The sequence below is a fragment of the Pezoporus flaviventris genome, unplaced genomic scaffold (genome assembly GCF_033815535.1).
Source record: "Pezoporus flaviventris isolate CSIRO_AGI_PZ_B2104156 unplaced genomic scaffold, CSIRO_AGI_Pfla_v1 ptg000047l, whole genome shotgun sequence".
NCBI classification, from domain to species: domain Eukaryota; kingdom Metazoa; phylum Chordata; class Aves; order Psittaciformes; family Psittacidae; genus Pezoporus; species Pezoporus flaviventris.
Window position 1 is genome coordinate 11,733,383 of NW_026892595.1, and position 23,734 is coordinate 11,757,116.

At 36.7% G+C, this 23,734-nt stretch overlaps 1 protein-coding gene across 2 annotated transcripts in view; it reads right to left on the reverse strand.

The window, feature by feature from the left end:
- Nucleotides 1–414: 414 nt before the first annotated feature.
- The window catches only part of PLXDC2 (plexin domain containing 2), a 256,273-nt gene continuing 232,953 nt past the window's right edge, over nt 415–23,734 (reverse strand). For both annotated transcript variants that reach the window (XM_061468294.1, XM_061468295.1), the window contains 2 exons: nt 13,701–13,861; nt 415–855 (listed from right to left, as the gene is read on the reverse strand). In XM_061468294.1, coding sequence (XP_061324278.1) covers nt 739–855; nt 13,701–13,861 — 278 coding nt within the window. In that variant the 3' untranslated portion in view covers nt 415–738. The remainder of the gene's footprint in view (nt 856–13,700; nt 13,862–23,734) is intronic.

Below are 23,734 nucleotides of genomic sequence, written 5' to 3' on the forward strand. Positions count from 1 at the left end.
AGATATCCCTTGAAACAAACCTGAAAATTAAGTTTTAGTGAACATTGAAACTGAAAATCAGCCCGATTTCATTGTGAACTCCCATCTTCATTTCTTACCAATTTGAATATCATGAGTTGTTTAGAAGGCTAGTAATCAGCAATGTACAAGAAACATTGTATTACCTCTGGAAAGCACATACACTGTGACTTGTGAGTTAGGTGAGCAGGTTAATTTAGATTTCAAAAGTGAGCGTAGCTCGCATCCACTTATAGAAGTATTGGAAAACTCTTTTTTTTTATTCTTTATCTGCATTGAGATACCATTCTTACTAACCCGTGAAGACTGATCAGTGCTCTTTGCACTGGAAGGGTACAGATTTGTCACTCAGTCTTTGAGATACCAGAGAAGAACACTTGAACCAAAGGGCAATACCCTTGTGCACCAAAGCTTTATTGTATTTTTGATTACTGTGCATCCCCATACCTAAAGCCAATAACATGGCACTTGTGCCATAGTTCTGATACCGTAGGTGTCCACTGACAAGTGTTCAGCATGAACCATTGTGTCTCAGTCCACTAACAAAAACTACTGTGCAGTGGTAGTCTGGTATCTTAGACAGTTTTTCTTCTCGGACAAAGTTTATCCAAAATCTTCATTCTATCAGGCTACAGCAGCTTAGGGCTCCTTTTCTTTAAAGAGAGGCAAAGTAAATGTCTTACACCTGTAGGCCAGTACTGGTGTTCTGTCCTAGAAATTTTAGCACTGCTCTGATACGATGAACCCTTCTTTTTCTCCAACTGGTTCCACTTCAGCATAGGCAGGATGTCCAGACCCTCTTCTGAATTTCATTGCTGGCCATCTGCTTGGGCGTCGCTGTAACATCAGCAAGAAAATAAACTTTCAGACAATTAGGAAATTATTAATTAAAATCTTTAACAACACCCTGCAATTTTGATCTCTCATACTAAACCCCACTCTGTGTAATTGTTACAGAAATGGAGAAGTGCAGTTCAGCAGCAACAAATGTCAGAGGAATTAATCCTTCTTTCTAAATTTGTAAGTGATGGCTGTTCTCAAAGACATATAAAGTAATTACCCCTAGTCTTAGCAATGAAGATAATAGCTCCTGCCAAAAACTGTTGATCAGTGGATTTGTGAATTCTGTCATATAAAAAACAGCTGATCCACCACCCCCTAAAGGATCTGTCCACTGCTCTTCCATCCTGGTTCTGCACAGGAGTTTGCTAACATACTCTACTCCACGGGAGAATGTGTAGCAGTTGAAAGAAACTGTACTCTAAAAAAAAATTGAGAGCGAAATTCTGGCATGCTTACGCAGGACTGACAAAATACTGACTTTTTATTTCAAGTGCCACAATTTCTACTTCATTAGTTTACTTTGATGTTTCAAATAGAAGCAACATTTTTGTTTAAACTTTTAAGATCTTTAGGTACATGGGTCTCTAGAAGTCCTAATCAATTTTCACTAGGATCTTTGGTGCCTGCTTTAAAAACAGCTAATACAGAAAAGAAAAAAGAGCTTTCCTAGGGTAGATAAAAAAATTCCTGTATGATTATGATGCCTCTGGAAAGGAAAAGTATTTTGAAAGTCCTGTATTTTCAAACTAATACATGTCTAATACAGGCTCAGACTTTGGGTGACCAAGCTGAGATTCTGCAAAGGGAATAGTTTCCAGAAGGAACTTGACACACTTGTAAGGTAGGTTGATGCCAATCTGATGAAGTTTAACCACGACAAGTGCAAGGTCCTACACCTGCGTTGGAGCAATCACAGGCACAGATACAGGTTGGGCAGAGAAGAGATTCAGAGCAGCCCTAAAGAGAAGGACTTGGGGGTGTTGGCCGATGACATACTGAACATGAGCCGGCTTCAGTGTGCGCTCACAGCCCAGAAAGCCAACCGTATCCTGGGCTGCATCGAAAGGAGCGTGACCAGCAGGTTGAAGGAGGTGATCCTGCCTCTCTACTCTGCTCTCGTGAGACCTCACTTGGAGTATTGTGTGCAGTTCTGGTGTCCTCAACATAAAAAGGACATGGAACTGTTGGAACAAGTCCAGAGAAGGGCCACGAGGATGATCAGGGGACCGGAGCACCTCCTGTGCTCAGAGAGGCTGAGAAAGTTGGGGCTGTTCAGCCTGAAGAAGAGAAGGCTGCATGGAGACCTCATAGCAGCCTTCCAGTATCTGAAGGGGGCCTATAGGGATGCTGGAGAAGGACTCTTCATTAGGGACTGTAGTGACAGGGCAAGGAGTAACAGGTTAAAACTTAAACAGGGGAAGTTTAGATTGGATATAAGGAAGAAATTTTTTACTGTTAGGGTGGTGAGGCACTGGAATGGGTTGCCCAGGGATGTTGTGAATGCTCCATCCCTGGCAGTGTTCAAGGCCAGGTTGGAAGGAGCCTTGGGTGACATGGTTTAGTGTGAGGTGTCCCTGCCCATGCAGGGTGGTTGGAACTAGATGATCTTAAGGTCCTTTCCAACCCTAACTATTCTATGATTCTAATAGCTTTCAGGAAAGTAGAAAAACTTCTTAAAGTCAGTTAGCAAAGGAAGTTCTCCTAAAATGATTATTCTCTACTGAAAATGTATATCCTAATCTGCTCATAACTTATTTATTTAATGACAACAGCTATGATCTGCTTGGAAGGAGGGCTACAAGATATAGCAAGATTTATAGAAACATTGCAGTAAAATGAGAGGAGAAACAATGAAGATAAGTTACAGCCCATTTTTTTCATTGACAGTTCAAATTCAAAGTAATTTTACTTTATCATCTTTCTTCTGAAAATAAACATTGCATTTGATTTTCTGTCCCCTTAATACCCCATTTTGATTGCCTTCAGATCACTATGGATTTTTCATGCTGCTGAGGAGTGGTTTTGGGGACCACAGAGCAGAGACAGCAGGACATTATGCTGGGATTGTTGAATAACAGCCACCAATGAAATCTTGGGGCACCACTGAATCTTGTTACCAACAAACCACACAGGTGTATGCAGGTACAGCACAAAGTCTTCTTCAGTGATTACTGTCAGAAAGATAAAAGCAATCAGTTCCTTCTTCTCTCATTGCAGGATCTGGTTACTATTGAGGCGTCCAGAGTTAAATTCTGTTTGGCAGGTAATTTAAAATTCCAGGTCTTTCAATTCATCACCCTCCTATAAAGTAGGAAGGCATAACACTCTCCTCTTTAATGGATGTCTTTTCCTAATAAGAAAACTTAAGTCTATTCAAAATTTTGAGACCTTTTTCTACTAAAGCTTGATTCAGAGTGGTTTCAAAATTAAGAAGGGCAGTTCAGTTACTGCTAAAGTAAAAGGGACTTATTCTGTTCTCAGATTCAGTAAAGTAAATCAAGAATAATTCAATTAAATATAAAGGATTTATTCTGGATTTACACCGGTATAAATGAGAAAAGAATTTGATTGAGACGTCTCTAATGAAAAGAAGAAATGAAAAACCACTGGAAAACTAGTAGGAAAAAATAATTAAAGACAATCTCAAATGGCAGTATATAAGGATGAGCTGCATTTTAATCTATTAAGATGATCCCTAATTTCATTTTAAGATGTAGCCACGATTTGTTACTACTTCCTTGCTGTGTTGCTGTTAGAAACTAAGTGTATAATTTTTGCCTACTCTTTTTAATTGGCATTTCCAGATGATGAAATACGGAACAGATGTGTATCAGTTCTAATGTTACGATGCCATATAGCATAAACATCAGCCGTTGTCCCAAAAATAAACCAACAGATTTGAAGGTCAACTTCAAATATTACAGTTACAGCTTTCTGTGGTTTCTTGTCATGCCTGAGGTAAGATTTTCCATTCCTAGTGATAGTCTGTTTAATTTCAACTTCTTTGTGTGCACGTGGGTAATGTAAGTGGCTGCCAGCCTTAAGATAGAGCACTAACAAGCTAACAATTCATTGACCTGTGTATCAACCCCTAAAGAGCTGTAGTGATATCACAGTTTTAATTGGTAAAACCAAAAGTAACTTAATTGATACAGGGAGATAAAAAGCCTCTTGAGTTGGTGAAGCAGCTCAAGAAATGCTTAATGCACTCTTCCCCTTTATTCTCTGAGAAGCAGAGTAATAAGAAGACACAAAAAAATCTACCCTCCAACCAACCAACCAACCCCAAATGCCCAAACCTGACCAATAATACAGGCAGAAAGCAACCTGGATATTTTTTCATGCAATTTAACAGGAAAAAAATATGTTTCTTCCTCTGGAATTAGAACTTTTAGAGGAAATCCTCTGACCTGTGTCTGGAGAGTTGCAACTTCTGCTTCCTTTCAGTGTAATACAAAGTGATAAAACATGAACTGAATCTTCTTTGGAGTCATTATTTTAAGGAAATAAGGTGAGGGAAAAATACCTGTGACTTTACACGACCAGGATGCAGATGATATATGTCAGGATGCAGAAAAATAATTTGTGATACACATTAAAAAAAAAAGCTTCTATTTGAAGATCAATCAAGATAAAATGAAAGAAACTAGCAGTTGGATAATCCACGGAAAGTAAGATCGAACTTTCATGTTTCTTCTCTTGTGCCTGTTTACACCATTGTTGGGGGTTGTGCAGGATATTTGACTTCCTACAGCAATACTAAGTCTAGTATAAGTATTTTTAAGTAGATCTTGAAGTAGAGGCAGAATGGATACTATCTGTGTTACTCCTGTGAAAAGAAAAGGAGGGGATTCCACCTATGAATGATTACTAAAGGGTGGAGGCTGGAATATCTTCTCACTGTTGTTACACAGAAAGGTCTCCAGATGTGTTCTTGTCATTCACCAGTTTCTTCTGGCATATTTCAACATGAGGGAATTTTGAGCCTTATAGGTCCTATTTTATTAGTCAAAATGGTATGATCTCTTAAGACACATTAAAAAAGAAAGGTTTAATATGTATCTGAGAGCACTTAATTGAAGATTTTTTAAACCTCCTCAGTTGGTATGATATGAACATGGTTTCCAGTACTACAGTCTATGACGGTTTCTTTTTAGGTCACTAGCTTTAGACCGTATTATTTGCTGAACAGTAACTCTTTTGAACAGCAGAGAAAAAAGTGGCTCAAGTTGAAAACTACAGGCGAGTTTCAGATAGATTTGGCTACATTGGTTGTATTTTACATAGAGATTTCTAGTAAACTCGATCATATTGAAAGGGAGGAAGTGGAAAAGAACCCATCAGTTTTTACATTACAAGCCTGTGTTAACTGCCTAGCAATCATTTAAAGTGAAGCCATTTATTTTCTACTGACAGCAAGACTCCTACCTATTATGAGCTACCAGATCACCAGTGATGCAACTAGAAAATAGGAATGGAACAGTTTGCTATAATTTAGAAAAAAACTAAAATTCAGCAACAATTATGTATTTCTACACTGACTTGCAGATAAAAAAACAATCAGTGTCTCAAATTAATACTACCTTGAAAACAAAGGAAGTGATCAGCTCAGAATTCCAGTGAAAAAGCTGGCACAAAATCAAGATTTTTAATGGGATTTTAAAAATATCTGAAAAGAATAAACTGAGTACACATAAATGAGAAATAAAATCTACTTTATACATGACACAGAAAAATAAATTGTAAGACATAAGCAATATACATGATCAATCACAGGAGGACAGACACTTGTATAAAGTTGCTTTGAAAACTGGTGTTTGAAGATTGATGCCTTGCTCTTGAAGAGGTTCTTGTGCTGACACTATATACTATGTCTAAAATTTATGCCAGTTAACACTTTTCACCTGAGATGGTAATTAATTAAAGCCAGTTGTAATAATGTGTATTTTATTAGACACAGTAATCCTGAGCACTTACATTCTGTTTCATATATCTGCATTAACACAAGTTCTTGTCAGAAATGGACAGGATGAACTTGGCAACATGGATTACTTATTTGATATTCTTACATCCTATCCTCATCCTATCCTTCATTCAGTACAGAATAAATGGAATAAGCATGATTTTGTACACATCTGCAATGTCAGAAGAGCAGTGAAAACATAATGAAAAATCTGTCCCTCTGTTGTCTCCCCAGCCCTGCCTATTACACATTTCCCACACACACATTTTATTCTGAAAATTGTCTAAAGTATTATCAACTGTTCCTTTGGATATTTCAACCAGCATAAAGTCCAAAAGTGCTTGTGCATGGATCAACTCTTCATTCCTATTCAGCAGTTAACCTGAACAGCACATTTCACCAAGACACACAGACATTCTATTTCCAAATTGAGTTTACATGAGTATAAATAATTTAATTACCACAAGAAGGTCAATCTTTCAGTCTTGGGAGACTCTCCAAAGCTCCCTAGCAAACCTGATTTCCCACTAAACTACACAAAAGCTGAAGTTACTGAATACTTTTTAGGCTGAATGCTCTGATGCAACTTTATCTCCTCTACCTATTGACTATTTTCTTGAGTTAAAAAACTTGGAAATCTTTCAGAGATCTGTTTCACTGCTTCTACTGAAAGCTGCATCTTACATTTCCATTGATGGCAAGTTCTTTGTCTAATTTGAGGGCACAAAGACATTTAAATCTGTTTAAAAGCTGTATTCTTTAACTACATTTTGCCAACAAGGACTCTTTAACTCTCTTAACTGGAAATACGTATGTACATATCCAAATTCTGGATCAAATGACAAAACACCAGAAAAAATTGTAATGGCTTACTCAAATTAAGAATTAAGATTAAGAAAAGCAGAAAAAGCTATAGTAAGGTCTATTACTAAGTGAACATATGTAACCTGATACCATCAAGACCCAGTAGGCTAAGACACTTCTCCACTTCTGACAAGGAAAGATCTTTCTGTTACCAAGTACCTTGGCTATAACTTGCATTTTTGTGCTCAAAGTTATCTGAAATATTGCTTATGCAGTTATAATTTGTGATCCATATTTAATCTTTTCTAGAAGCACACCCAATTTATTTGGCAAATCACAGTCAGAAATGGATGAAGTTTCAAACAACTGTACTTCTGATATGTATTTCCAGGAATAAAAAAATTGCCTGACACCATGTTAATCTAATATTTTGAAGAAACTGTTCTGAAATAACAACTGTTTTAGACTTAAGATTCGGTAGGATCATTTATTTTTCTTTTTGATAGAAGTGCTTGTTTAAAGTATCTCTTTGTGATTTAAATCAATTCTTGTTATAGCAATGTTTCTGCAGTCTTAAATTCATCTAAGTAGCTGGCTGCTGACAGACGAGAACCAGAATGCCTCCTTCCTCCCCACCTTTGACTTTTATTGTCAGTGTTGATTATTTATTTTAGTGCTTCTGCCTTGTGGCCGATTTAGGTTTCCCTTCCTCAGCTGCTGGTTCCTGCTGAACTGGATAAGCTTTGGAAAAAATAACTTTACTATCAGTACAAGGCAATGACAGCAAGATCAATGGCAATACCCTAAATGCCAGGACATTGCAAGACTTTGAAAGAAGAGAAGAATGATACTTGTTCTGTTCTTTTCTTTTTAGTCATCATCGTCATGAAACACAATTCAGCCCAGGCTTCTGGACAAAACCAAACTGATGACCACATCAAGCCTACTTCAAACTAAACGTACAATCCCCTGTAAAATTTGTATAGATAATAAAACAACGGGCCAAATCCCAGAAGAAAGCAGCAGAGCTGTGTGAGCATCATCACCTGTCTAAGCTAGCTGAGGATCTCTTTAATTCCTTCTTTCTTTTTCACTCTGTCACTTACTTCTCATTTGTTCAAAGATGTACACTGCATTTGTGATATTAACGCAGAAACCTGGAAACAGTGCATGGAGAACAGGGCTGGATTAAATGCTGGCTCTTATTTCTGAAGTGCTGCTATGTTCAGAGATGTATAACAACAAGGCAGAAATAAGTATTAATTCCCTGAGCTCTGAAACACTAAGAACTATATCCAGCTTTTTTTCACTATTTTCTCCTTTTATTTCCTTGCACTAAGCAGACAGCAGAAGGTCAAAATCTGAAGATCTACTGCAGATTTGTGCACCACTGAATGTTTCTAGATACTGAAATATAATCCCCCGTACAGCTCAGTTGTTAAGAGAATATCCAGCAATTAGTGCTTTCTCAGACCACCTAAGCTAGAGCTCATAATTTGGGAACCATCCTCAGTCCATGCTAATATGATGTCACCTTATTGTGAGATTAAGAAGAGTTAAATGACAGGAATGCAGATCCTTCCATGCTGGTTGGTATTTACACTAAAAAACAGTCCAGGCTTATTTAATTTACTGGTAAAGACATAATTCAAGTCAAATCACAAAGAGTCAAGGTACATCCCCCAGGCTCTAATCATGCACTATTATTTTATTTGCTGAAGATGTGCAGCTGCTCATTCCTTCCTCCTCCTCTTTTCCCCCAAGGTCACTCCCTGGCTCCACAGCACCAGTTCAGCTCTCTGTGTGGCCATTTGAAAATATCCAGCTTAAACATCCAAGATGAAGTAAAACAAACAACTAAAAAAGACATAGGTTTGTGCATGTGTGTGTTTAAGTGTACATACATATTTCTAAGCAGCTGAATCAGCACAATAGAGCTCTGGAAGACTTCCAAGGAGGGTGGGAACATGAAGGCAAAAACTGTGACCTTTAAAACGGGAGCTTAACTTGAAAGAATGATAATTTTTAACCACAAACACCCACACTGCTCTTCAGCATGTGACATACAACTACTATTAAGACATACACAGCGACTAATAAGAAATATATGGCCTTATATCTTTACAACTTCAGAGTTGACATGTGTTTAATAACATAAATTTGATTTTGTACCTATAGTTGGATAAAAGAGTCTCAGACTGCATGCCTGAGGTTAAGATGGTCCCAAGTTGCAGTGTTAGTTTAGACTCCTCAAAATCCCCTACCCGTGGAGAATTGCTACAGAAGAATTTTACTCTGTCAAGCCTTACATAAGCACTTCTGGCAATGGTATCACTGTGTCCAGCTGGGAAAAGACATCACAACATTGGACTCCCTGCCTTCATATTGGCCAGAAATTCCTCTGCTGTCTTCTCAGCTGTGACCAGATCATGTTGCCTTTGCTCCCCAAAGGGAGAGCACTGGCATGATAGCTGAGGTAAATTTCAAACGTTAAAAGGACCTTGGACCAACACATAAGTAAGAAAGGTAACAAAACCACAAAAAAAAAGCATGCACATGAAAACTTCTTGTGGCATATGCAACCCTTCTGACTACAGATAACTGCAAACAAAAGGTATCTGAGTAAAAGACAGTCTGCTTTATGCCTTGCATTTTGACTTGCTAAGTGTTCCCTGGACATTAATTGCTCTCAGTGCCAAAGCGCACACACTAAAGCAAATCAATTAGGGTTAAAAATATAAGAAACAAAGGACATGAAGAAAAAGAAGGGAAGAAATAAAACCTAAAATATTACTAAAACTGCTATTTGGCCCCAACTTACTGAATTTTGAACAAATCCATATGACTCATTTGGGAATTTATTTATTTATGTTCAGCTCCAGATATCTGTATCACTTTTGCTATGATCTGTATCACAAGCATGCAGTCCACTTTACCACCAGGGCATCATGCTTTGCCACTAAACCTCAAATCCTGAATGTAACAATACTACACAGGTTAGTGAATAAATTCATTACTTTTTAGTTGTGGAATAGCTAGTGTGTAGCTCTATGTGTTATAACTGGATTTCTGCTTTGTTGAAAAAGACATGAAGAACACTATTTGACATGCATGCTACTTTTCAAAAATCAGTGCAAGTTCAAAGTATATTCAAGAGACACAGGGTTCATGAAGGTAACCGTATGTGTGTAACTTGATTCAAAAGGGAAACTTGCTGCCAACAAAATCAAATTCAAGGGAGAGAAATACCACATAGATAACCATAAATCAATAAATAAACAACCAAAGCATGCAACATTTCTTCTGCCGCTATGCAAGCTAATCTTTAGTCAACATTTACTCTCAGCTTTTAGGAAGAACCTACATTCACTGGAATTTTGACTGAAACTCCCTTAACTTTAAAAGTTGATAATTCATTCTGTCTTTAGGTCCAACTTAAACAATGAAACATATGTTGAATAGTGTGGGGGCTGGAAGAAAGAGGAAAACATTTCATTTTTCTTTGAATCATCTACACACTTAACAAAAAGGGGAAACTTTTTTGAAAAATTATTGAACTATTTGGATGGTGTTCTTTAAAATGATACACTATCATGGGCAAATTGAATAGCGTTAGCATTCAAGACTTCTCAAGCTGTTTGTTGAAAACAGATATTTTTGTTGCAGGTGGGGCTGCACATATGCATTGTGCTCAACAGCTATTTAAAAAACTGCAAGACGAAACATCTTCTTCAGACATTAAGGGTAAAAAAAACCCATAGAATAATTTTACTCTGTTCTAAGACAATAGTTGCTTTTGGAATAATGGCATTTTATTTACGGCTTTTGCGGATTGCTTATTTAAACCAACTAGTGCACTCAGGATATCATTTAATGGTGCTCAGAAGTCTCAAAAGGGATTGCACACAGGAGTACAACTTAAGCAGTGTGGTCAAAGTGTGGGTGTATTTATCCTTATCTGGGTGAGTTTACTACATGGCAAACATGAGAGGCATCACAAGTGGGCTTTAAGATGTGCTATATGAAATACAGAGTGAGGTGCTACATGAATACTGGGTGATATCTGCAGAGAACACAAGGGAAAAAGAGACTTAAAGCCTCAGATATGGGATCAATTTATTACACTTTTCTTTATTCAGTAACCAATCACGACTATAAACCAAACTGACTCAAAATTCCTTACATAGCCCTTAACCCCAAACTCCCAATGAAATCTGTCTGAACATAATATTTTACCTATAAAATCATGACAGCATCCTAGAATCTTAGATGTAAAAAGAATTTTCTCTATTATTTATGTTACATTTTTTAACGAATATTATGTTTAATGCCAATACGATGCCTTTATAAACTACCTTCTTTAAACACTAATGAAGCAGGTCCCCATTATTTATTATGCCCAGATGTAGATATATATTAGTTACTGATGATAGATAAACTGATGCAGATTTTAAATTGGCTAGAAGACTTGATGGCAGACTACAGTGTACTAGTAATTTTTTAGACAACTATATGAGGGAGCTGCCTGTCCATCTGTCACATCTTGTTTTAACTGTGCAACTTGCTTTATTAATCGAGACTCATGGAAAACAATATTATTTTCTGAAATATTTATATGCTTGTTCTAATTTCATAACCAAGCCCATGGCAGTGCTCTTGACCACCTTCTCATCAGATCCATGTTTCATTCATTTCTCATAAATAAGGCAGTTTGTCTGCTATGGTATGTGTTGTACCATGTTACCTGTAACAGCTTACGCAAATATTTTTCAATTGCAAAAACACAATAAGGAATGCTTTTCTGTTAGTGACCTATTTATACCAGTTATGCCTCATTATAGTTGTTATATTTCAGTTTCAAAATGCAAGCCTGAAAAATTACATTCTCCTCTGTATTTGAAACATGGACATCGTATATATTAGATGAATAAAAGAATATTTCTACTCTTTATTTCCTGAATAGGTCAAAATACTTTTTTTCCTTTCAGAAATTAAATTATTAAATTCTTTAAAAGCAATTTTATTTCCAGAATGGATTATCTTATTCTGTTCTTCTACACTTATGATACTAAAAATGGCTTTAAAGTTTAGAATTTGTGGAAATGTTCTGAAATACAGAGTAGTTTCTTTCTCCACCCCCTGTAGTTTTACCACTGCATCAGCGGTTTTGTCATTCACAGGGAAAGGCCACCCCTCCATACCTAGAACTTTTTAATAATTCCTGCTAAAATCTTCACAAGTATCACAGCTTTCCTAGTAACCAGAAGAGCATGTCGTTTATAACACATTTTATATAAATTTGATTTTGACTGACTTATGTCCTCCTGTCCTTATTCAATTATTTTAAACAGAAAGATTATGTTTTTCTTTTTTGCCTAAAAGCCTATGTTGCTTGCTAAAAGACATTTTAGGCTTTGACTGCATAGATTGATTAATGCCATCTGATGATTAAATTCAGTGGAATGGTTTTAACAGAACTGATTAAGACGCCAGTGCTGTCATAAGTATGGTATCAGTGAACAAAATAAATTAACATGCCATTACTACACTGAGAACAAAAATAAATAAATAAATGTGTGTTTTAATTTGGTATTCTTCTCTTCTTCTTAAAAAATGGTGTTGCCATGTACTTAGCCTTTCACTCACACCGTAACAGATAAGAAACTTGTTTTTAGTAGAGTGAAAGAATAGCAATTCAATCTGTGTGTGTGGAAAAAAAAAAAGAAAGGGACAAATACTTCTCTTCTGTACAAGGACTTCAGTGGAGGGTTTTTTGTCTATATCAATAGAGAAGTGGCTTGAAATTTTGCATAGACATGAAAGAATACTATTGATTTTATTATGTGGATGCTGTTCCCTGATGGTTAATACAGTTATATCATTTGAACCTGGAATACTGATAATTCATTTTGATTTCTGTCACTACTATGGCATGTATGCAGTATGTTTATTATAATATGATTTTAAGATGAATAATTCTGTTTATGTTCATGTCTCACTTCAATTCACACTGCTGTCACAAAGAATGAATGTATATATCTTTATGGGCCAGGCTTTTATTTAAGTAATACCCAGATACGTCCCTAGTAATGCTTCCAGTGGCTCTGCCTCTACGCTACTGTCTATTAGAAAGTGTCCAGGCTCTCAACAGTAAGGGAGTACTGCAAGTGGGGGTTATGAACAGTCAGTGTTTTCTTTCACCTTTAGCTGGAACTCTGCTGAGTTGAAAAAAAACACAAGTAGGTGTAGGTATTCATACTTTTTTGTAAAATCAAACACCTATGCAAAATGTTCCCTTCTCATATTGTTGTGTACAGTGGAGTTGAGCTGACTGTCAGAATCTGCTATGTAGATGTCTGCACCTAAGGTAGCTCTCTGTATTTGAGGGAGAAAAATGGTAATTTATTTAATTCTAAAGGAGATGGCTCAAACAGACCGGTTGGATCAGGATCTGAAAGAGTCTGCTCCTCTCTCCACTAGTAGAAAGAGCAAAAGGAGACAATATTAGATTTAGATGTTAAAATTAGGCGAAAATAATCTTTCCCATACTCTGAGGAACAGTACTAAAAGATTTCTGCAAATGAATGCATGGAACAGCTAACATAGGTTTCCAGCTAAGCTCAGGTTTTCAGCTAAGTCAGCTCTTCTGAAGAATTAATAATGCAGAATTTTTATTTTTCTGCAGGAAAAAAATAGAAAAATATGTATGTCCCAAAATAAAATGCCAGTGCACATAAAAGCTAATGAAAAAATGCTATCTTGAGAAAAATGAATGATAGGAAATAGAGGTGCAGTGGTATCTGAGCTTTTTCTTTTAGATATATCTTTTAGATATATGCCCTGTGAAAAAACATTAAAAGTAACAGCAATGGTAGTTAAAGTAGCAGCTGAGTGACAAACATGCTTAGAATAAATCAGTATCACCTGCTAGAAGATGTCCGTTTTTTTAATGTTTATACTTTTAACACAAGAATACTTTCTAGATATAGTTAAGAAAGTTCCATTCTGAACATCAAATTATCCTAGCCAAATGACAGGACTAGTAAAACAACACATTATTTTTGTCTCTTACCTCTATAAAGAAGAGACTAGCTGCCGACGTTGGATGATGATACATATAAATGGTCACAAGGATGGCTGCAGCCACAATGAGGACCAGGACTAGAATGCCGACAATTAAGCCGGCATGAAGTGTTCCACCTTTCTTCTCTGCAGCACTGTCATCTGTGGAAGCTGCACAAATAGCACACTTATTAGCACAGTAACTTATGTTTCATCTATACCATTTCACAAATGGTAATTGAGCATTTGCTTTTTCTGTTATGTCACTCATTTTTTACAGCCCAAATTGGAAGAAGATATTAGCTCTTTCCCACAAATACTCTTATAACCTTAATGAACAAACATTCCCAAATGTTTTACTAATTCTAACTCAATAATAAAATGAATACCCTTTCTTTTGAATGTGATCTGGACATTCTGAAGTTCCTAATTATCTTCATAATGTGTTTTGCTTTGATTTTCTCATAAGACTATTTTAGTTGCCCTACATACAAAAGGTACTAATTTAATACATTTTGAATGCTGTATTTTTTTTCTTGACAGGTTCACGTTGAGACATGCTATAAAAGCTTGTAAGGTCTAAACACATTATGAAATCCTGATTCATTAGCTTAGAGAGGGACTTTGAACTACCCTGTGCAGTTGAATCAGACAGCCAAAAGTGTAACAGATGGATGCTATGTGACCCTGGAGTCTTCTAATCTTGGTCTGAATGGAACACTCATCATACCAAAGTATTACAAAAGACCATCCATCTACTAAACTGATACCAAGAGGCCACTCATTCTATGCTCCCATCAGGAGAAAAGATGGTTGTCTGTCACACAAGAAACTTGTCAGCAGGGCTTGTAAATAAGTGACAAAGTGTTTCAAAAACACTGCAAACCTCGCAGAAAAAGTATCTCAATAATTAGACAACATCTCTACAACTACTGTGATTTTGTGTAATTTCTACTTTGGACAACCTGAAATATTACAGCAAGTACAAACATGGTGATAAGCAATGATTTTTCAGCATCCTCTTAAATAAAAGTGCTGTTCTACTGCAGGCAAAAGAGCAATTCAGAAGCCCTAGGTTTAAGATATGCCAGAAGACTACTGACCATTTGGCTTCACAAACATTCACCTAATGTTCCATCTGCTTTCTGCCTTTCTGGCAATCCTTCAAATCGCCTCCGTGCCTTTCCCCATACAACACCTGTCTCCGGTCCTGCTTATGAGAAATTTTCTTTCAGTTCCACTTTAAAGTTTCCTCTCACCATGCTTGTTTGCCAAGCTGACTATAATTAAATTTTTTTATTTCTGTGATCATCCTCTTTGTTATGCCATCCCCCTGAACTATTTGTTTGGTTTTCTTAGAGTGGCATGATCTGTGTGGTCAGTGACTGTCCCTTTTATTTGTTCTTGGAAAACATCTATGGAGTTATGGATACCACTTCAAACAAGTTACTGTTATTGTTGTTAATAGTAACAACAACAACTGTACATGCTTTATTACTATTTATCAGATTGTCAGTAGACCATTCCATGCTATATATTAAAAAAGAGAACTGGAAAATAACAGAAAAAAGGTTTATTGACCTAGGTAGTGTTAAATGCCTTGTATCAGGGATAATAAAAGAAAACAGGAATGGTTAATCTCAGTGCACTAGCTCATGCATCCACATATGGCAGCACTTTTCTCACCAGATCAAGGAAGGCCGGCATGGCTTGTCACCGAGCGGATTGCATGGCACCATAGCAACAATAGGGAGAAAAGGAAAATGAAGATGCATTATCTTAGCCAAGAGATATTTCTAACTATTACATGGAAGTGAATCTATGGGGAAGTGAAGGGATTCATGTACATTTTCCCTGCTTTTGCCCATATTTCCTCAATCATGAGTCAGGACAGCTGAAACCCTGCAGTGATGCCCTGCTTTTTCCCATGAAGTCAGTGACACGGCTTGTGGAGTAGGAGCTAAGTAACAGACTCAGAGGATAAAGAAAAAGAATCTGATAATTTGAGAGGCTAAACTAGAATCTGGGAAGCATTAATGAATTTAAGGAAATATCGCAAGCATGCACCCACACTCAGACACCGCCTAAGCCTGAAGGTATCCTTCTATTCACTGAAAAGTTCATTAGTACCTGCTCACACAGGAACTTCAGGTTTAATTATGCTGACTGTGGACATAAAGTTGGAGTTTAGGCATGAACAGGATCCAAGAACCAGGCCTCTGCGTGCCTAAATCCTACAAAGGATTTCTTAGCTTTCTTAAAGCTTAGTTCACAAGATATATGAGTTTTAAAAAAAGAAAAGCAGTGTCAGCCTTATTTGACTGGGGGCTTTGGGGTTGCTTTTTTTTGTTTTGCTTTGTTTGGGATTTTTTTGTTTTTTGTTTTGTTTTTTTTTTAAACACAGTACATTCAGGGAAAATTTCCAGGCCATCCTTTACATTGCAGTGAAAGAAAGGAGACAGAAAGGAGATATTGCCTAGAATGTGGAAGGTCCATTTTCAATGTATTCCCACCCAAAGGGCACTTAAAACACTTGCTGGTAGTTGTAGAACTATGTAGCAAAGGGTGCAAGATTCGGTGAGGAAGCAGGAAAGAAAGGTGACCCTAAAAACGGTTCCTCTAACTTTCAGTCAGCAGAGTCTTTTACTTGACATAGCTATTAATAATTTATTAAATAGCTATTCACTTCCAGCTGAGAACAGATGAAAATATACAAGCTCCAGTCTTAATTTCTGCTCATGCATTGTAATAATATTTAGCACTTGCACATATATTTCAAACAGCCAAATAAATGCAAATTAAGCACTTGAAAGGCCATCAGGAAAGGTCTGTTTTATTGTAGATGCTCTGGGCTGGGCTATTAATTCCCACTGATGAGCAGTTAGTTGCGTGAGTCACCCCACTAAGAAGTAACTGTTCCCTAGAAGGGACAAAGGATTCATAGTTTGTTTGTCTTATAATTGCCTTTTTGGCAGCTTCACACTCTCTACTCTTCCCTTCAACAGCACATCCGTGCATCATAAACTATTTTGTCACTTGTACCCATTTTCACATCAATTTGCACTAAATGAGTAATCTGTACACTTACTATGTTATGGCTGAAGACAGAACATCATATTCTGCATATTAAAAACTACTGGACTTCAGTTAAGGTCTTAACTACTCTGTAAAGGACATCAAATTAATCTCCTTTGATCCAATATTTTCCCAGTGTTTAACATCCAGCCTTGCAAATGAGAACAAAGTACCTTCCGAATAACACAGGTGACAACTGCCTGCCCAGATTTCTACTAGTCTAGGGTAGAGCACTGCATGGGCATCAGTGCAGTGATCAGAATGCAAAATGCAAAAATAATGATATACAAGAAACGCTTTTCTTAAATGACACCAAGTGTAAGTAACTTGTAATTTCCATAATCGAAATTCAGTTCATTGACCCCAGGGCTCAAATACTCATGAGAAATTGATTTCACTCTCTTTACACTGAGACAATAAACAGTGTTGTCAAGTTTGAAAACACTCTCTGCTACAAAATCAACTGACAGTTCTTTTACAAAGCCACCAAGGGAAATGGATGAAAAAAAAAAAAGGACTCTGAAACTTTCAGGTGCAGAAATTTTATTAAGATTATCACAGCACAACTGCTGTACCAGTCAAGGGTAAACCCATGGGAGGATATTTGTCTTATGACCAATACTTTCCCAAAAAGAGCTCTCTCAGTGGAACTTCCCCAAACTTTCCTTTTCTTGTTCTCAAAAAAGCAATTGTTGCACATAATATGCTCCATATTTATAACTCCTCCCAAACTCTTACATGCAAACTCTTAAGCAGAAGGAGCATAATAATGTCTCCAAGGTTAGTCCTCTTCTCATTAGGTGCTGAATGATAGAACAAAACCAGCAAGTAACTTTTTCACCCCCAAATATAAAGGCACACAGTACAAACATGACACAACTGTTCTCCTGCTGGAATGTAAAACTGAAAACACGATAAAAATGTTCTCATTGTTTGTATGATAAACACACAAAGACTATATAACCTTTGGTTTTATATGCTTATATTATGTCTCTAGTTACAGTTGATTTAGCTTCTTTTGGAGTAGGAATAACCAAAAAACTCGAGGAATTATGAATAAAAATCTTGCCCTGGCCCATGGGGACTGTGATGCTGGCTTTAATAGGAACAAAGGTGTGTACACACTGCAACCACCCTTTAAAGTTTTTTGTCTTTATGATATTTTCTCATAATTCTTTTTCTCATTATTTCATGTTACCCATTGAGGTCTGCAAAATAATGAAACACACTGTTTTCTGATATCTAAGTTTAACGTTTACACAAAGTTTCTGTTGTGATAGTTTTACATATGACAAATCAAAATTGTGATACATACATTTTCACCCTCATGATGTGAGATGGACAAGAGTTACCAGAGAGTAGTATCTCTCTCTGTGAGAGAAGAGATACAAAAATGTTTTACTGTGAAATTGAGGAAAAATAGGCAAACATCTGGTACATCCTGGCTAGAAACTTTTTTTTTATATAAAGTAACATGGAATCAAAGGCAAGTGATGGAAAAAAAAATTGGATTTAACTTTGTGGACTTGGAAAATAAAGCTCTGCTATTTCCCACCAAAAACTGTGTTGTTCCCTTTTACTCTTGCATTTTGATCAGATGGTAGAAAGCTCCAATTCAAACTGACTTCTTAATGCACATGCATCTTTAAGGGTTAAAACACAATACCTCACTGGAATCTCCTAATCTCCTGACTGGCACAGCTACACTAGCAAATCCAGGGATATAGATAACGTAAAGAGCAGCAATGAGCCTAAAGATCACAACTCTCTTCTGAGGTTTGCTGTTTTTTCCCCCTCTTTTAACCAAAAGAATGAATTTTCAAAGCATACCCTGAATTTGTCATGAGATAATGAACCCAGCAATTTCTTCTCATATAGAAATGCTTTATGATAAAATGAGTGTTTGCTGTTACATCACATGGCAGCAATTGGACAAATTCTGAGTGTTCATCAAAACCCATGATTTTGTTAGCTGGTTGGACAGATGAATATGACACTATCTTATGGGTATGAGAGCATTAATGTAGCACTACTGGTACAGAAACGCTGGTTTATTAAGTTGACTGTTTCTGGCATGGCCTTAGTTTTATGGCAAAATGGGTCTGGATACAAGTGCCTGAAAACAGCTCCTACATATGAAGTACCCTGAAAAAATATACAGGTTCAGGTATAACCATGTCTGCAGTGCAGACATATATGCAGACATATACTCTTTTACTGCTTATGAGCATGCACTACATATATTAATCATTACAGAAACAGAATGTGTAATAATATTTTGAGAGCCTACATGAAAACATGCCATTTTTTAATAGTTTAGTTGTTAACTGCAGACCTCCCCTTGCATTCCCCAGTGTACATGTTAGATAATGACTGTTTTGGTATTGGCCGTGATTTTGAAACTGTAGCGTGTCCAGCTTTATAAAAACACATTTATTGATTAAAGTAGATCATGCCATACTATTAATACTAATGCAAAATGAGTAGCTTATTGTTCTTACAAAAATCCCACTATTCTTCAAATACTAGCTTCTAAGTCAGATATAGATTATTATTGCTATTCCTTTAACTATAAAATTATTATAGAATCACAGAAACTTGATGATCCCTAAAGAAAGCACCATTTAGGCACTTAAAACTTGCTGTGACAACACAATAAAACGTTTTATATTGCTCATAGGGATGCCATCAGAGACAGCAATTTACTGGGTAAAATATATCTCAGTCTGAAGTCCTGAGCTGTGAGGGAATGTGAGATCTACTAAAAGCTGATTTCTTAGCTGTCCATTTCTACTTCTTGGTAGGGTGCTGCATACCACTTTAAAAAGTTATATAAATTCGATATATAAGCAAAGGCATGTACAGTTTAGGGTAGATGATATCTGATGTATCAGAAAACTATGATAATATACATCAATCTTTTTAAAAGTCATCTAAGCAAGGAATCAAGCGATTTTCATCCCTCTCCAAGGTTTATTTCAGGGTAATAAAACTGTTTGCCAGTGATGGTACTGGAACATTCTGAGTTTGGACAAATCAGCTGAAACTGGCAGGTCAAACCCATCTCTCCTCACTACTATCCCTGTTATTTGTCTGATACACTACTGTACCTATGCTAATCTCATTCAATTGTCCTTTCCCCCACAACTGTTCTTTTCCATAGCCATCCTTTACTGATGGCTGATTGGGTTTCTCCCATCCAGTAGCTTCAGAGTGTCTGGTAGCTGTTTCCACGTGAGAGATCTCTACAAGCCATTTGGCAACACCTCCTCGCCATGTGTGTGCTCTCCTCTTTGGACAGACAAAGAGCAGAAATCCTTTCCTTCTGCATGGTCAGGGGATAACCAGCACATACAGATCCAAGTTCATTCCACCAGCTCGCCATTCTATTATGTATGTCATTTCTAGCCTGGAAGCTGTATTTCCCTATGACTGTGGGTTTGAGTAAATATGCTGTGCAAAGAGGGAGGACAAAATATCTGGGACAAAATATCTCAGTAGAGCCACTGGATTTTTCCCCTCTTTTGGGCCTCCATCTACATCTGGAATGTGAGTGTACCAGGAGAATGCTTATTTTATGGGGCAGGTATATGGTTCTTCCAACCTAAGCTTTTTTCCTGTACATAATGCAGATTCCTGAACTGATGATTAATGACCTACATATAGTGACTAGGGGACAAAACAAGGGAATGTACAGTTGGAAGGATTCTCCAGAGGCTCAGAGGAATCTCCATAAAAATGTTCTTTCTACTTCTTTTAAGAACAGCATGCTCTGACCTTCTCAGCTTCTTCACAGTAATGGAGTGCAATTTTCTTGATTTGTGGGTTCATTCCCTTAGTATTTGTTAACATTTTGAGGTTAAGCCACTGCTACACTTTAGTTGGTGTCATGATGATTTACAAAGTTATGGCTCAGCTAATGCTTTAAAAACTGGCTTCCAACTGCATGCAAGAAATGAAAGGTGGTCTTTGAGTAAGAATATTATGAACTGTAACCCACAAATCTTGAATTCAGTGTCTGGCTTTGCTATCAATTTTCTATAGGACCCACAGCAACTCCGTAAGTATCATCGAGGCTGATCAACTGCTTCATGCAATAAATGGATGAGAGTGAACTAAAATTAAATCCCTCTGCTTATAGGATGACAGCATTCTAAATACTTCAGCTAAGGACTTTCATTTTTCTGCTCTAAAAAAAATTCACCACGTAACAGTACAACAGTTATCAGTATTAATTTTAGGTTTTGTCACTTGAGGACATATAAGCCATTACATTAGTAGCATCAAGCAGTGGCCATTATGAAACTCAATATTGTGCCATGCCACTTGGCAAGGCAGCTGAATGCTGCTAAATCCAGAAGAGCAAAAAGTTATCAAATTATAAGAATTTCAATTCAGTGGCCCCACTGACTCAACCATACTGAAAGCAAACACAAGACCATCAGGTCAAGTGGTCTGTTCCTCTCTAAAGCTCTGTCTAATGTTTGCAAAGTTACTTGCCTTAAAAGTTTATCCAGTCTACTACATTTACCCCTCCATAAGATCTTAATTTAGATTTAAATATGGTTTTCATAGTAATCCTTTGAGCTGGTAGAAAGTCCACAAATTGTATTTATATCAGTTAATTATGTGCCTTTACAGCAAAGTAACTGTAAGAGTAGATTCTTCATATCATTTTATATCTGGCTTAAAAAAAAACCCAAGAAACTAAGCTGGTATAAGTTAGACTTCAATATAAGTTGAAGTGCCTACACACAGCTCTTCTGGTTTGGCTAAACTGTTTTAACATCATGCTTATTTAACCTAATGTGGTTTATAATGCCTAATATATAATGTAAGAATGCAGAGAATAAAATGTGGAGACGTATGAGCATTTCTTAGCTTGTAATGTACAGTGTGAAATACAGCACAAGAAGACTCATAGACTTGAGTTAAATTTACTTGTTCCCTTTGGAATTTTCCCCCTACTGAAATATAAGAAAACACCTAGTATGCTGTTTACAAAGCTCTTTCAGATTTATTTGGCAATCAAGGTAGCTAACTGTTCTTGAATCTACCTTTCTTAATATTCTTACCCTATTAACATATTTCTATCCATCACCATCTATTTTGATTACCTTTTTGTTCTGATAATTTTCTCTTTTTCTTCTATTTCCATCACAACTGAAACTGTTCCAAGGCTGCCTCTTGATAAGATTTTTTTTTTATAGAAGCATAGCTTATAATACAGAATAAAGTAAACTTTATGACAAGCTGTGTCCAAGGAAATCCTTGCTTGCCTAAATTCTATGAACTCTATTTTAGGGGAATATGAGCAGTTCTGAGTAAGTAGAACATACAGAGGTAAATATGTAGTTACATAACCCATAAATCCATCTCAACAGGATTTTTGCAATAATGGTAAAAACCTTAAATCCTCCCTTTTTCTTTATGTGACAGAAGAGTGGTAGAAGAGGTCTGAATCTTGGCCTGCCAAATTTCTGGACAGGAACAGAAATAAAACACTTCAGCCAGGACACCCTGAAGAGAATTAATGTAGGGAAACCTTTGGCACCTACAAGTAAAATGCCAACTCTTAGCACATCATTTAGATTTTTCTCTGTGACTGACAGAGATAGGCACTGCTATATAGCAACTTATCCCACTTTGGGCACTTCCTTAATGATGACATTAATTATTCCCTCTTGCCTATTGCTTGCCACTAGCTATGAGAAAGGCCCCAAAAACCAGCTTGTGTCTTCCTGGCTAACACCTGATGAGATGAAAACTCTGGAAGGTCATTAACTGTGGCTAGACCAAAATCTGAGAATAAAACAAAGACTTTTCCTGTGGATCTTACCCTATGCAAGGTCTCCGTTAAAAAAAATTTAAACTACCCCAGATTTTAGGGTTAGCGTTGTGTAATTTAATGTGTTTCACTTTAAAACGAGAGGACTCAGCCAATCTGTAGTGACTTGTTAACCTGAGTTAGCTGTTTTGGACTATGTGGTGATAATAACTTTTGTTATATCAAAAATATTTGGTTTCCCTAAGAGGTTGGCTTGTGTGTTGAAATAGGTCTGATTTTATGGATCATTTAGAAACTTAACATATTAGAAATAAGTTAGATGACTACAAGCTGTCATGAACACATTCAATATGCTGCAGCTGGAGTTCAGGGTACACAAGAAAAACAGAACTGAGCCTTCTCTATAATTTGTCAAGAATTTCAATGGCAGGAAGAGCTCAGACCACAGTTTTTAAGGAAAATTAAGAAGACAGATGACTAATGTGAGCTAGTTTCCAGACACAGGGAGCTATGAAAAAAAACCCAAACCCCCCAAAAAAACCAACAAAAAACCTTGGGTGAATTTCTCACCCCATACAAGGTATAAAAAAGTTGTTTTTTTTTTTTTTTTTAAACCTGGGTCTGCATTTTGGTTATTTCATACTGAGTTTCCTAGGCTTTCAAGCCCAAATTAAGCTCTGCAATAGCACTAACATTAAACTCACAAAAGTTTGCACCCAGACCATCTTTGAAAAAGTCCTCTACAGACTGAAGGTATCAGGTCTCAAACATTTTCTGGCACTACATATGCCAGAATGGGCTTGTTCACAAAGAAATGAATGAGAAACGTAGCAGTTTCTCTGACACTTACTGTCCGACACACATACACTTTTCTTTTGAGTTATAAAGCTGAAGGTCTGACAGGGACTCATAGCAATCAAATCATCACAACAAAGTGTCTAAAAAGGTCAAATAAAATGTCTAGATGTGCTGGCCAATCATCTAAATCATTCACCAAAGAGTTCTCAACGAGAAAATATTGCATTACTGTGTAGCCTTGGCCGATTACTCACAATTTTAATGAAAAATTAGGCTTTTAAGCTGTTTAGTCAGCTGTGTTGTGTTACATGAAAACTTGAAAAACAACAGAATCTGCAATTAATTACAGATGTGCTGGACATCTTAAAACTTACAAAATGCTT